Below are 14688 nucleotides of genomic sequence, written 5' to 3' on the forward strand. Positions count from 1 at the left end.
ATAGATTTCCATATACTATAACTAACCAACTGATAGAAATATTGTAATGAACTGAATTGGAATATTTTTCTACAGGTTTACAATTAAGTCATATAAACACACATGACAATCTTTTCTAAATTCCATTTAATCAAGATATTATTTATGTTAAGAATGATCCCTATTACATCCAATGGCCTATGAGTTAACCATTGCAGGAACCAACTCTATTTTATCCATAGTCCTAAATAAGAGTTCCAGTTAGAACTGATCATATCAGATCTATTATTTCAGCTAAGGATAGTCTCTCTCTTCAAAATCAGGCTAAAAAGTACTTTCTCCAACTCTTTCTTAACCAGTTCTACTCTTCACACATCAAAAACTTTACATTCAGCTGATTAAAATTTTTAATGTATGTATGCTAAATTTGAAGTGAAATTTAATACTTTTAAGAACAGGACCAACATTTCTACTCGCCCTTATTCCATTCAGAGCTGATTCGTATAAGTGGAATAATGATGAATGAAAATAATAATTGGAATATTCTCAGTTAGATTTTATAAGTACAGCTTAGTTTTTTTTTCCTTTTTCAAATTTTCTACGTTTTACTTATTTTCTTGTCTAATTTCAAAAATTGAGATTAAGACATTAGGTCTAATGATAAACTGAAATGGTGATAGCAGACTTGTTTCTACTTTGAAAGAAATGCTTTCATAGTTTTATGGAGTTTGTAGGCTTGTTTTCTTTTGTTTTGGAGGGTTTTATATACATTTATCAGGCAAGAGTATTTCTATGCATAATATGTTAAGAAAAAATTTTAAATTAAAATGTTTATTTTTGCATGTATTGAGACTGGCTTTTTCTATTAATGTTGTATTCTTGAAATAAACTAACCTTGGGCATGATAAGGTATCTTTATTTAATACATTGCTAGTTATGATTTCATAATTATACCAGTGTTATTGAAGTTTTGTTCATGTGTTACACTAATCTCTTATTTTCTTTACTGATAATATTCCTATATGGTTTGATATTAAGATATCACTAGCTTTATGTGCGGGTTTTTTTTTTCCCTTTCTGCAAGAATTTGTGTAAGACTAGAATTACTTAGTTGTGAAACAAATGTACAGTTATATTTCTTCTTCCTTTAGGAGAGATATTGCAGATTTAAACTAGAACTCTGTAAGAGGCAATATGAGCACATTCAACTCATGCTCTAACAAATTTTGTGAACTAAATATAATCTTTCAAAAACATCAAAGCCTATCCTATCTAAATGATTGGGGGAAACACACAGCAACATATTATTTTATAATTGTGGCCAATTCAACAGAGAGACATGAGTGGATAATGTTGAGGAAATGAGGAAATTTTTTAATCATGTAAAAATGAGATTCTCTGTGTTACTTATTTTTCTTCTAATATATTGATTAGAGATTTTCCTAGCTTGGTTGATATGGCCACTTAGAGATGTTTTCAACTCATATATCAATTATAGTCACAAATGCATAACTTGCCTCATCAGTTTCTAAAATTTATTGTAACAGATTGCTTTTACAAATTATTAATAAAATATATATAAAATATACATAGTCTATTAAAACTATGACATGAAGAGCAGTGTCCTTGAGACAAGTCCCAGCACTGTTTTAGAGAGAGACAAACAAGAAATAGAGATAATATGGCATAGTCACTAAAGAATGACAACTAATCCAGTAATATTTTATTACCATATGTACAGAAAATGCAAGCAAATGATTGAGCTTTTGGTGTCCAGTGGACACCCACACCAATATAGAAGTCTTTTCAATATGAGAAATCCCCTTAATCTTCTGCCCATGACTTTACTCAATAGTACAAGGTTACAGCTAAGTTGCATTATTACTTTTTAAATTTTAGAAAATAATCCATCCCCAAATATCAACATAAAATATATCTCATCCAACATGTTGCTGCTGCTGCTAAGTCACTTCAGTCGTGTCCGGCTGTGTGCAACCCCATAGACGGCAGCCCACCAGGCTCCCACATCCCTGGGATTCTCCAGGCAAGAACACTGGAGTGGGTTGCCATTTCCTTCTCCAATTCATCCAACATAATTCCTTCTATTTCACTATGTGAAAAGTGGACCAATGGAAAGTCTTCTTGGATGCAGTCTGAACATCTTTTGAATAATGGTGTGATGGCAGAAATATCAAACATTTGCTAAAAACAAGTTCCATCTTTTTGAATGTCGACTGAAATTGATAACACATGTTAGTACGAAGTTCTGAGCAGGACTGTGCCCCCAGCTTTCTGCTACTTTAAAGATCAGAGACTCTCTCACCTTCTCTTGTTTAAGATCATCAGGCTCAAAGCCACACCATTAAAATTGTTTATGGCTCAATTCAAATAAGTGAAAATAAAATGATTGAATAAAGGGCTTTCTCTAACTTGAAAATGATACATTAGAATAGATTCAGTGTTTCAAAGCACATAACTAATAGTCATAATAAAAATTATCTTTGAGCAAAGAATGGAATTGCTCTCAATAATTTGCTTCTGTACTCCCAGATGAACTAGTAGAATCTTTTCAAACTCAACCAGAAGTGATCATTTAGATTTGCATAGTTGTATTCCACTTAACAATATATTCTTATGGAATCTTATTTGATCTTAAAAGGACCTGGAAATAGTAAAGCAGGACTGCTAATTCTGTGTTACAAGTGAACAGAGGGAGTCTGGTGGAGTGGTTTGATTTGTCAGATGTCTCACAGACCAGGAGAGCTGAATCAGAGCTTGATCTCTGACTCCCTGATTCTTAATCCAGATACCAATATGCTTTCTTTTTTTCTTGAAATACAATTTGTTCACTAAATTATAAACTCTGTGTTTCTAGTTGTATGTGTGTTTCTGAGCTTTGCAAGTAGGTTGTTTTAGCATTATATATTCTTGGGAAACAAAATGATAGGAGTGGATTAAATAATTTCTTTCGGTGACATAACTGCCTTGTTATTTCTATTTCCCCTCAGTTGTAATAGGGCACCAGACTTAGAGATTTTAAATACGCCACTAAAGGAGTTCAAAATCTATTTCTAGGTTTGCAACTCTATTATGTTTGCACTATATGAGATGATTGGGATTTATATAGTTAAATTTGGCACTCTCTCGTATACATATTTGATGAAGGAGGTATATCAAATTTAGAACTTTCACTCTAAGAATAAGGCAGTTGTAATTCATATTAGAATATTACAGACCCCTACTTGAATAAAATGTTTAATGTAAAATACCTGCAATTTATTAAGGTCAATTTTTAAACGCATTTTTTCTTGCATTTCAATCTTGGGTTTTTTTATGGGTTTCTTTGCCAGATGACTATAATTCATATTTGATTATTACATTTTTTATATAAGAATATTTTCCACAATAATTATGGCTTAATTTTGCTTATCATTCAGTAAATGAACTTGTAGAAAATAGCTAGCAAAACAAAACAGTATAATAATAACTCATTACACTGGAAACAAAAAAACTGAGAATTTTGAAAATTGAGAATGAAAAGAAAAATGTCTATGTAAGTATGTAGTTTAATACCAGTGAGTTTCTTCTCACAATGATCTCAAAATCTGAAGGACAACCACTTGGTGAGAATGATACAGGGGATTTAAAAGGTTAATCAACTATTAAAACCCCAGTTTTAGGAAAGTTATGACCATCCTAGATAGCATATTAAAAACCAGAGACATTACTTTGCCAACAAAGGTCCTTCTGGTCAGGCTATGGCTTTTCCAGTGGTCATGTATGGATGTGAGAGTTTGACTGTGAAGAAAGCTGAGCACCGAAAAAATGATGCTTTTGAACTATGGTGTTGGAGAAGACTCTTGAGAGTCCCTTGGACTGCAAGGAGATCCAACCAGTCCATCCTAAAGGAGATGAGTCCTGGGTGTTCATTGGAAGGACTGATGCTGAAGCTGAAACTCCAGTACTTTGGCCACCTCATGCAAAGAGTTGACTGTTTGGCAAAGACCCTGATCTTGGAGAGACTGGGGGTAGGAGAAGAAGGGGACAACAGTGGATGAGATGGCTGGATGGCATCACCGACTAGATGGACATGAGTTTGAGTAAACTTCGGGAGCTGGTGATGGACAGGGAGGCTTGGCGTGCTGCAATTCATGGGGTCACAAAGAGTCAGACACAACTGAGCAACTGAACTGAACTGAACTGAAAACCCCAGTGAGACATGATTATGTAATTCTAATATGAAGTAGGATATTCTATAGATATGGTCTTGCCCTGAAGAAAAGAATACTTAATAGTTTTACCATCCTTAGTACTACTAGCAGTATTTTCATTACTAATTTTTAAAAATTAAAAGAGATCTTTTGATCAGAAAATGTGTTAGTGTTACAACAAATGTAGCCTTGTTTTTAGGAGTACAGAAGGAAAAATATGCTTCTAACAGGACAATATGGCTTTATAGTTTATGACTAAGTTCTTTGACATTGTTAAGTTCTTAACCCTGCTTACTATATTAAAAAACTCTAAAGCAAATTAAGGTATATTTCAACTATACCATGCTCTTGTGAATAAGGAATTGTCTTTTTAGTCTCACTAAAATGAGACTAGGTATTAGTGCCATTTGAAAAGTGCTCCATGTAATGATAAAGAAAAATATCATCATAAAAATTATAATTTATAATGTCTGTTGGTAACCATAGAATATGTAAATATGGTGCCAATGAATAACCCCCTAAAGGATGCCAAATTCTCTGCCACATGCTGTCTTTCACTTTAAGAACTTTGTTGTGAATTTAGCTCATTATTCATTTCATGCTCCAAAATCTTGAGAAAAAAATAAATTCCAGATCATTCTCAAGAGATTTTCATTGGAATTGGAGCCAAAAATCACATATCTGCCTCAAGGGATTCCTTTTGAGCCTGACTGGAGAAGATATCATGGAAACAAGTTCAGATCTCCATCACAGGCTGTGAGCCAGAGCAGTCAAGAATCCATCTGGGACTGTAGATCAGAATTATTTGAAATCCACAGAGAACAGAGAAAAGGGCTTGGGTCTAATGTGATCCCAATCTTTATAGCTCAGAAGCATTCCCCAAACTCTCATAATTTTTCCAAAGCCAGGGGGGTAAAGATTTGGAAGCTTAAATGAAACTGGTGAACAATAATAGAAAAGGCAGCTATCTGGGAGTTCCCAGCAATTTCTGTCAAAACTGAGTCATTAGTTTTTCCTACTACTCCACATAACACAAAGTTCCACACAGTTCACTTAACTATTTTTTTAACCCACATGTCTTAATATAGTCCAAGGTTTAGCTCCTAAACATTTTAAAGCTTTTTAAGATCTAGAATAGCACTGTCAATATAATATTAGTTAAATATATTTGATCTCTTGTCAAAGAATTGTGTTAATCCTAAACTGTTTTGTTTTTATTGTCAAGACTAACAGAGACTTATGAAAGTAAGACCCCAAATCTTAAATTATTGACTTTGGGTTTAAACGACTTCTGCTCAACATACACATCATCAGTTTTATGACTTCACTTACTTTTAGTAACAACTCCCTCCAGTCGAATGATATTGGGATGGTCAAATTGTCCCATAATGCTTGCTTCGCCTAAGAAGTCTCTCCTCTGCTTTTCTGTGTAGCCCACTTTTAGGGTCTTGATGGCCACTGAAATCTCTTTTTTTGAAGGAAGTTTTAAACGGCCGCTGCACACCTCTCCAAATTCACCTGATAGAATGCAGAAGAAGAAAACAACAAGAAAAGGCAAGGAATGATATTTCGAAAATCATTAGTAGACAGCAACTGTTTTCTCTCAACAATTCGATTCAAAATATTTACACCCTTGACTTGCAAGATGTACACTCATAGACCTCCAAATTATTTTGGAAGATGGTAGTCTGAGACTCCCTAAAAACCCTAAGCCATCCACACCCTGGTGGAACATGGACCTTGTGATAAGCTTTGTGTCTTCTGAAGTACTACAGTGTGAATAATGAAATATGAAAGGTCAAGAAGGAAATTGAAAGCTGTGTCTATTAGACTTCTCACTCCTTATTCTCATGGCCTCAAAATAATCAACAGAGCAGCACCAATATAATGAGTTAAGCACTTGGTTAAATTTGAGACATGTCTCACCAATTTGTTTTCACCAAGAGGACCAATTTAACTACATATATCTGCTTTCTGAAAACAGGAGCAACAGAGGATTATATGGTTGGATGGCATCACCAATTCTACGCACATGAGTTTGAGAAAACTCTGGGAGGTGGTGAAGGACAAGGAAGCTGGCATGCTGCATTCCGTGGTGTTGCAAGGATTCGGACACGTGTTAGCGACTGAACATCAACAAGGCTGCCACAGTGATGGCCACTAGTGTCAGATACAGAATGTACCTGGTTCATAAAAGAAATCTTGATGTTGTGCAACTAGATGGGTTTTGTACAACATTAAAAGTGATTCTTAATAGCAAATGAGATATTTTTCTGAAAAGGAAAATTATATGATCAATTTTTAGGCCTTCTGCGGAATGGAAAAATATTTTTGGTCCAACCCTCTTGCTGTGAGTTTTTACACAAGCCCAAGGTGTCAAGAAGTGAGATGATGCTTCTCTATTTTTCATCCAAGTAAATCCTTCTCTCTACAAAGCAGCAGGTTGTCCTATTGATTTACCAACCACATCCCTATAAATGACTTCCCCAGATTTGAATCTTGCTCAGGAATCCAGTCTTGCCAACTGTTTTCAAAATAATGACTTAGGCTGTAACTTGTTGAAGTCAGTTAACATCCAAAAGCAGTTATTCATACATTTATTTAATAAATACTCATCAACTGGCAACAGTGTGACAGAAACTTTGAAAAACACATAGATAATATGCTAATAAAGGCAGATCTAATTTCTTTCCCTCAAGAAAGCATAGAGAAGATAGCAATATCTGTAGCTAGGGTGCTTTCAGGATTATAGAGAGAATTAGGAGCAGAACTTGAGAACATTCAACAGTCATTTTTAAATCAAAGGAAGAATATGCTGTTATAGATGCATGAACATTAGGAGAAGTCAGGATGCAAAGTACTTCAGTAAAATTTGTAAGCAAGACTAAGAGTTTCTTTACGCAGGGTTATCAGAACATTGCCTAACTCCCACGCACTCTTTGTAAACATTAATTTTGGATAAACCATAAGGAGGCAGTCATAATGAATTTTCACATTCTAAAATAAAGTTCTGCCATTATCATGTATCAATATGGTGTCATGGATCGTGTTTTAAATTTGGATATCATGACTATTTATTCTAAATGACAAGGCACTTAGTTGATAGGGCAGATAGCACAAAACTGTAATACAGACCATGCATTCTGAAGCCAGATTGTCTAGGGTCTAATTTTGCCTCTGTCACTTATTATCTGTGTGATTTTGAGTGACTATGATTCGATGCCTTTGTCTCTTTATCTGTAACATAGGGACACCAATTATTTTCTACTTCATAAAATTTTGGTACAGTTAGAGGAATTAAAATATGTAAAGCACTTAGAAAAGAGACAGAAACATAATAAGTGCCATCTAAGTGATGTTTACTATTTCTTCTTTGAGTACAAACATAGTATAAGAAAGATTAATTATCTACCTCTTAAAAGTTAGCTCAAAGTGAAGAATAAGAGTTCTTTTTAAAATGTCAAAGTCTGTTAATGTAAGAAGAGATGGTTGTGATGATGATGGTGATAACACGTTTAATGTCCTATTGGACAAGTATTTGTAAAGAAAAGTATATTCTGAAAGTACTTCACTAGGGAAGTCAGAGGGGAAGACTTTGAATTTCAAGTGGCCCAATTAGTGTTTTTTCCATTCTCAATGGGAGAGCTGGACACATGGACACTTTCTGGATTTTGAAATCCAGAAAGTGGTTTTTCAGTAATGCTAGTATTTTTAAAAAAAAATCATAAAATTTAGAAATGTGCTTATTTCACCTGAGAAATACTAGAAACTGTGACAAATATAGTATACACATGTGTGTGTGTTAGTCACTCAGTTGTGTCCGACCCTTTGCAACCCTATGGACTGTAGCTCACCAGGCTCTTCTGTCCATGGAATTCTCCAGGCAAGAATACTGGAGTGGGTTGGGTTGCCATTTCCTTCTCCAGGGGATCTTCCCAACCCAGGGATTGAACCCAGGTCTCCTGCATTGCAGGCAGATTCTTTACCTTTTGAGCCACCAGGAAAGCCCACACTAGACATAGAAATGTTAAATTTTAATTCAATTCTCTTTGTAAGAACTGTTCTTAAAAGAACAGTGTTGGAAAAACCAACAAAGACTGGGCAAATGGAATGCCTGATTTTTCCATCTAGTCAAGATTTACATGATCTTATTCAATTAGATTTGCACCCATAAGGAAAAAACAAAATTAGATCATGTCATTTCTAAATAAAAATACAGCTACAAGAAGATTATTTGAGAAAATACTCTTGATTTTTTTAAATACCAATTAAGTGCATCACTGTGTATTTGCTCTTTAAAATAAAATATGTTTTAATAGAATGGGCAGACCATATTTTGATTTAAGGTGCACAATGCACAGTTGCTCAACATAAAATTTCTTATACTGATTTCATTTAAAACAGGAAAAAATGCACTTCTGTTTAAGTAGAATGACCCTCTGCATTACCTCAAAACCCATTCTCCTTCCACTATTTTAATCAAAACATAATAAAAATACATATTGAACAATGCTGTTATATAAGCTAAACACTATACATGAATTATCTCAGCTAACCCTCAAAAAAATTCTTGGAAGGCTGATCACTATTGTAATCAGCAGTGTCTAGCATAGACTTTGAAGTTGAAAAGTACAAGATTCAAATTTTGGTTTCCCAATTAACATCTACACGACCCTGGGCCATTCAAATGTTCAGCTTCTGTTTCCTCATCTGGTGAAATGGTAATAATAATGCCTATTTAAAAGTCTGATAAAATTAAACCATGTGAATGCCTAACACAGTATAAGAATTACATATTTTCAACCTATAGAAAACTTTGAAATATGTGGATTGAGGGATAAAATTAGGAATTTTAGTCATTATAAATTCCTCACTAAAAAAATTATATTACTTTGGGAAAGTTAACCTATGCCTCAGTTTTAATTTTGTAATTTGCAATATGGGTATAATTCTTCTGGCTATTAAATGCATAAATGAGAGTTTCTACTAAATCTATTTCTTTGTATGAAATTCTTGACCTAAAACTAGAATTTGTCCACATAGCCTTCCTGTATGTTTAATTGACTATAAAATTCTTTGATTGAATAATATATTCAGCTCTTTAACAGTGGAAGATAGCTGCTAATCCATCTAGCATGATTACTAATTTTTGCAGACAACATTATTTTAAAAATTTAGGAAGGTACAGAAAGTGGTTAAGAGTATAGATGAAAGGAGATTGGTCATCAGTGAATTGTGATTCAAGTTGTTGCAGAAATGGGTACGTGCAAATTCATTATGGTGGGCTTCCCTGGTAGTTCAGACAATAAAGAGTCTGCTGCAAATGCAGAAGACATGGAATCGATCCCTGAGTGGGGAAGATCCCCTGGAGAAGGGAATGGCAATCCACTCCATTATTCTTGCCTGGAGAGTTCCATGGACAGAAGAGCCTGGTGAGCTATAGTCCATGGCGTTGCCAAGAGTCAGACAAGACTGAGCGACTAACACTTTCACTTCCAGTTTCATTATACTATTATACAATTTAATCTATTTTTGTAGACATTTCAAATATTATGAAACAAAATATTTTAAACCTTATAGCTTTCAAAATCTTGATTTTATATTATATCTTGGTAATGACAAATCATTTAAAGCCTAATCAAGACAGACTAGAATTTGGAGTATATATTATAAAGAAATCTTCCAGGAGAAGCATAATATATCTTGAAGATATATATATTTGCAAACAAAACAGGCAGTTTTATAGCTCTTATGTGGCAAATGAGGCTATTGGGTACAAAATACTGAAAATGGGCCATATCTCTAATTTTTTGCAAATATGCTTGAAGAGAAATCAAAGAGGATATGCTCTAATTTTTAATGAGCATCAGGGATTATTAAGTGATTCAGTACAGATAGCCTTTCCCTTTATCTTATTGATCAGAGACCACTTTTAATGAGTATGTTTTATGTCACCCTATTGTGTTCTAGGCTTTGTCAATAATACCTGTATATATAGGGGCTTCCTTGGTGACTCAGATGGTAAAGAATTTGCCTGCAATGTGGGAGACCTGGGTTCGATCCCTGGGTCAAGAAGATCCCTGGGAGAAAGGAATGGCAACCCACTCCAGTATTCATGCCTGGAGAATTCCATGGATGGAAGATCCTGACAGGCTACAGTCCATGGAGCTGGAAAGAGTTGGACACAAGTGACTAGCACATGCACACACTGTGTTCTAGATATCTGACTTTGTCAATAACATCTGTATATATAAGTTTTTCTTAATGCAGAAGGCCCCAAATTTCGAGGTTGCAATATGTCTGGCCTTATGGACCCTGGCTGACCATGAGTAGATTTTCCTTCTCTCATCACATTCTCCAGCTGAGGGTGCTTCATACGCTCCTGCAGCTTCCATGCTGGGGAACAGTGCACTCTTGTGGGGCAACATTAAAACCAGCATGACAAAACGCCTCTGCACTCTGGAGTGGTTGACAAAGCAGAACTATACAAATGAAAGAGACGAATAAATATATATCTGGATTAATTTTAGCTGGATTAACATAGACGTACAGTGAATGTGTATGTTCTTAAGTCTTAGATTGTGAAAAAAGAAGTCTTTTTATGAACTGATAGTTTCATATTACCCACACATGTGAGTTTTGGGAGTATATAACATTAAAAAAATAGAAGAGAGATTTACTAAACCATTTGTTTATTTAGATAATATGTGAATCACTCAGATTATCCTGCTTGAACAGTAAATACTATTTGAATTCTAAATATTTCTTCAGTGCAGAGAAAAAGAAACAGAAAATTATATTTACATGTGTGTAAAAAAGCATCAGTCATATATAGTTCTTGCAGAAAATGTTACCTGATATGGTATGCATAATTCAGAGAATTCATTTTTCAGTCTTTCACTCTATTTCCCACATCAACATAACTAGTTTGTTTTTAAAGCAATATTGAAGAATGAGGTGATGTGTGTAATTATTGTACAGTGTTGTTTATTTTTCTTTGGAGTAGTAGTTTTACTCAAATAGACACTGCATATACTATGAATGCCATATATTTATGCATAAAGGTACAAAACATTGTTATTTTATAAATATCTATAATTTTTGAAAATATGAAGCTGCAATTAATAACCACTCCATAGGTGTTAATGAATTTATGATTGAGCAAATTAATAAATAGAACAAAAATATATCTACATGAAAACAAGTTTCAACACAAATAATTTAAAACTATTTAGTGTTAAAGGCAGGTATTAAAATGGAGCACTTCATATTATCATTCTCTCAATACAGTTTTGATGGAATTTATATAAAATACATCATTTTTTAATATTACTTTATGTTGCCTAACTCCAAAGAAGAGTCAAGAGTTACTTTTTTTCCCCTACAAATCAAAATTTTTCACTTAGTAGGCTAATTTAAAGAAAGACATACTTTCATCCTATTATTTCCATTTAGCCAAATAGACTTTGTGACACATGATCAGCATAGCCATGGGGAGAATGAGCTGCTGTGGCTGCCACCTCTGAAACTCAATAAATAAAAAGCTGACCATAACCTGTAAGTCTGGGACCTTTGAAATCATTACATTCCATTAAATACTCCTGCATTTATTTACTGCCTGCCTTTCATCATGAAATCAGAAAATGTCCCTTTTCGAAGCAATATACAGGCACCTGAGGGTGTGAGCAATCAATCTCAGGCAGGATTCTTATGCATAGCTGTAAAGTTGTAATTAACATACTAGGTTGGCATTGGGATTACTGTGGTGCTTACCTGCTCCAACAACTTTGTCAATGGATATGTTGGTGGCATCCAATTCCTTAGCAAACTCATGAACTGCTTGGGTAGGGTCCTCATATGTGTGTGGGTCAACATAAGTCCTGAGACCTGGAAGTTTTACTGTTCAAAGAAAGGAAGAAAGGCATTACTGTAGCTAGATGTGTAAAACATTTACTGAGAAAGTTTTATGATAACATTATTAGTTTAAAAAAATTCCCATGACATTAAACTGCATCAACCTTTGGTTTATTCACAGAAATTATCAGACAGAAAAGTTAGAGTAAAGAACAATTTAAGAAAAAAGTCCCTTGTAATGAAACAGAGAGAGGAGTTTTCTCTGTAAAATCAGTAGAAGGAAAATGAGGGGGTTCTTAAGGAGAGAATGGTTCAGAATTGAGTCTGCCCAGCAATCACTACCTGTAACAATAGTGAGTGAATGCCTTCACACTATCACACATGTGTGATTCAACAAAGTGAAATAACCAAATCTCTATTATAGTGTCACATGGGACAATAAAGGAAAGTTTGTGAAATAATTTCGTAAGGTGGGATAGCTGCTGTAATTGTAGATAGTTAGAGAATATAAAACAGCATGTTTTTTGTCTGACACTATTCTGCTTTTATTAATAGTCATTTAAAATTCTCCACTTCAATTATAGATCTAAATTAAACTGTATGTGTATATATGGGCTTCCTTGGTGGCTCAGTGGTAAAGAACCCACTTGCCAATGCAGGAGACACAGGAGACCATGGGTTCGATCCCTGAGTGGAGAAGATCCCTGGAGGAGAAATGTCAACCCACTCTAGTATTCTTGCCTGGAAAATCGCTGGCGGGCTAGAGTCCATGGGGTCACAGAGTCAGACACATGGCTGAGTACACAAGAGATATAGCATCAGTTAACTGAAATCTCATTGTGGGTCCATGCTAAGTCACTTCAGTCATGTCCGATTCTTTGCGACCCTATGGATCGTAACCTGGCAGGCTCCTCTGTGCATGGGGTTCTCCAAGCAAGAACACTGGAGTGCGTTGCCATGCCCTCCTCGAGGGGATCTTCCTGACCCAGGAATCAAACCCACGTCTCTAAGGTTTCCGTAATTGGCAGGCGGGTTCCTCACCACGAGGGAAGGTGACCACCCAGCTTTTCAATATAGCTAAAGGCAATACAATTATGCTCTATAAGTTTAATAATGGTGCTAAGGAGCTAAATTCCAAACATAAATCATATTTATAGCTTATCAAATATAAACTTTCTTCATAGTTTATTTAATCATTCTGAAGGTAGAAAATTTTCACAATGTTCCAAATTAAAATTGCACAGACAGAAGATAGAGGGGAATCATTTTGAATTTGATTTAATTTTAATGAAATTTCTATCATTTAGAAAAATAATTCACTTTAGAAGCAATTTGGAACGTTCAAGAAACTTTCTCTGAGAACTTTCTCTAAAAAGGAAGCCTAAAAAAAAAAATAAAAAAAAATAAAAAGGAAGCCTAAAATCTATTAAAGTACATAACACTAATGCTTTAACATTAAATAATAATGTAATAAACTCCCACACTTTATGCGCCAATATAACTGATTTTGATTTTAATTTTAGTAACATTGGTAAAATTGTTTTAGCTAGAAAAGTGGACGCTTAATAGTGTTACATTTTTTTCTCTTATCACACTATATTATTGAAGGATTTTTTTTAACATCCTAAAATAGCAAATAAAATCAGACATTGTCTTTTCTGATACCACTTTTTAATAGAAAAATCTTAATGGCAAAATCACACCTGAACATTCTGGAATTTCTGAAGGTTTCTTTGAGCCAGTTTGGTAGTTCTCATGAAACAGGGGTAGGGACTATCATGAAAGCAATTGTTCTAGAGAGCCTTCAGCACAATGGCCATTTAGCCAATGAGTCCAGGATTTCAGAATTTAGATTAAGAAATGGTTAGTTTGCTAATCTACAGGATGACTCTGTGAATGCCATGTTACATCACATAATAATTTATGTTCCTGGGAAACTTCCATAGAGGTTTAAGTAAAGAAATATAAAGCATAAGAATAAATGGATTATAAGAGAAATGGTGACTGGGAGAGATTGGAGGTAAAAACTATTTTCCTCAGCCTCTTCTTCGGATGCTGTTGAGGCAACAGAATAGGTATGAAAGGTGAGGGAGCACATGGAGAATTGAGAATAAGTTGGGTTAGTGACCGCAACATTGGAAAAGGGCAACCACTCTCCATCCAGGGGCAGAGTGTTGATAATTGAAATGACACCCATAGCTAGGGAGTCAGCATCCACAAAAATGGGGAAATAGTAAGTTTTTTCCCCTTGCTCTGGGCAAACTGTGAGGGGAGTTGCTTTTGAAGTAAGAACTCTACTTTTCTGTAGTACAAAGAATGTACTAGGCCTACGAGGATAAAAACTCTGAAAAATATGCTTTTCAAATGCCTAGCATTGAGTGCCTGTGATTGTAGTTGTTGCCCAGAAAATGACAGAGACTGTTGCCATTATTAGTAATTTCATGTTAAGAAGGTTTATTCACAAACAGGAATATCCTTTGGTTTCCTGGAGACAGAATTTGAGTTCAAAAATGCCCATTTCTTTGGAGCTCACACATCAGCTTGCATGCTTCTGCTATTATTATAAACATTATTTCTTCCTATAAAAATAGTCACTCTTTAGTACAGTGGTCTACTATTATTCATTATTACACTAGAACTATTT

The 14688-nt window shown here is 34.6% G+C and overlaps 1 protein-coding gene across 2 annotated transcripts in view; it reads right to left on the reverse strand.

Moving 5' to 3' along the window:
* The window catches only part of EPHA3 (EPH receptor A3), a 392317-nt gene that overhangs the window by 52231 nt on the left and 325398 nt on the right, over window positions 1–14688 (reverse strand). For both annotated transcript variants that reach the window (XM_070455042.1, XM_070455041.1), the window contains exons 10-11: window positions 11964–12089; window positions 5523–5708 (exon numbers count right to left, since the gene is read on the reverse strand). In XM_070455042.1, the coding sequence (XP_070311143.1) occupies window positions 5523–5708; window positions 11964–12089 (312 nt within the window). The remainder of the gene's footprint in view (window positions 1–5522; window positions 5709–11963; window positions 12090–14688) is intronic.

This window comes from Odocoileus virginianus, chromosome 25 (assembly GCF_023699985.2).
Source record: "Odocoileus virginianus isolate 20LAN1187 ecotype Illinois chromosome 25, Ovbor_1.2, whole genome shotgun sequence".
NCBI lineage: Eukaryota > Metazoa > Chordata > Mammalia > Artiodactyla > Cervidae > Odocoileus > Odocoileus virginianus.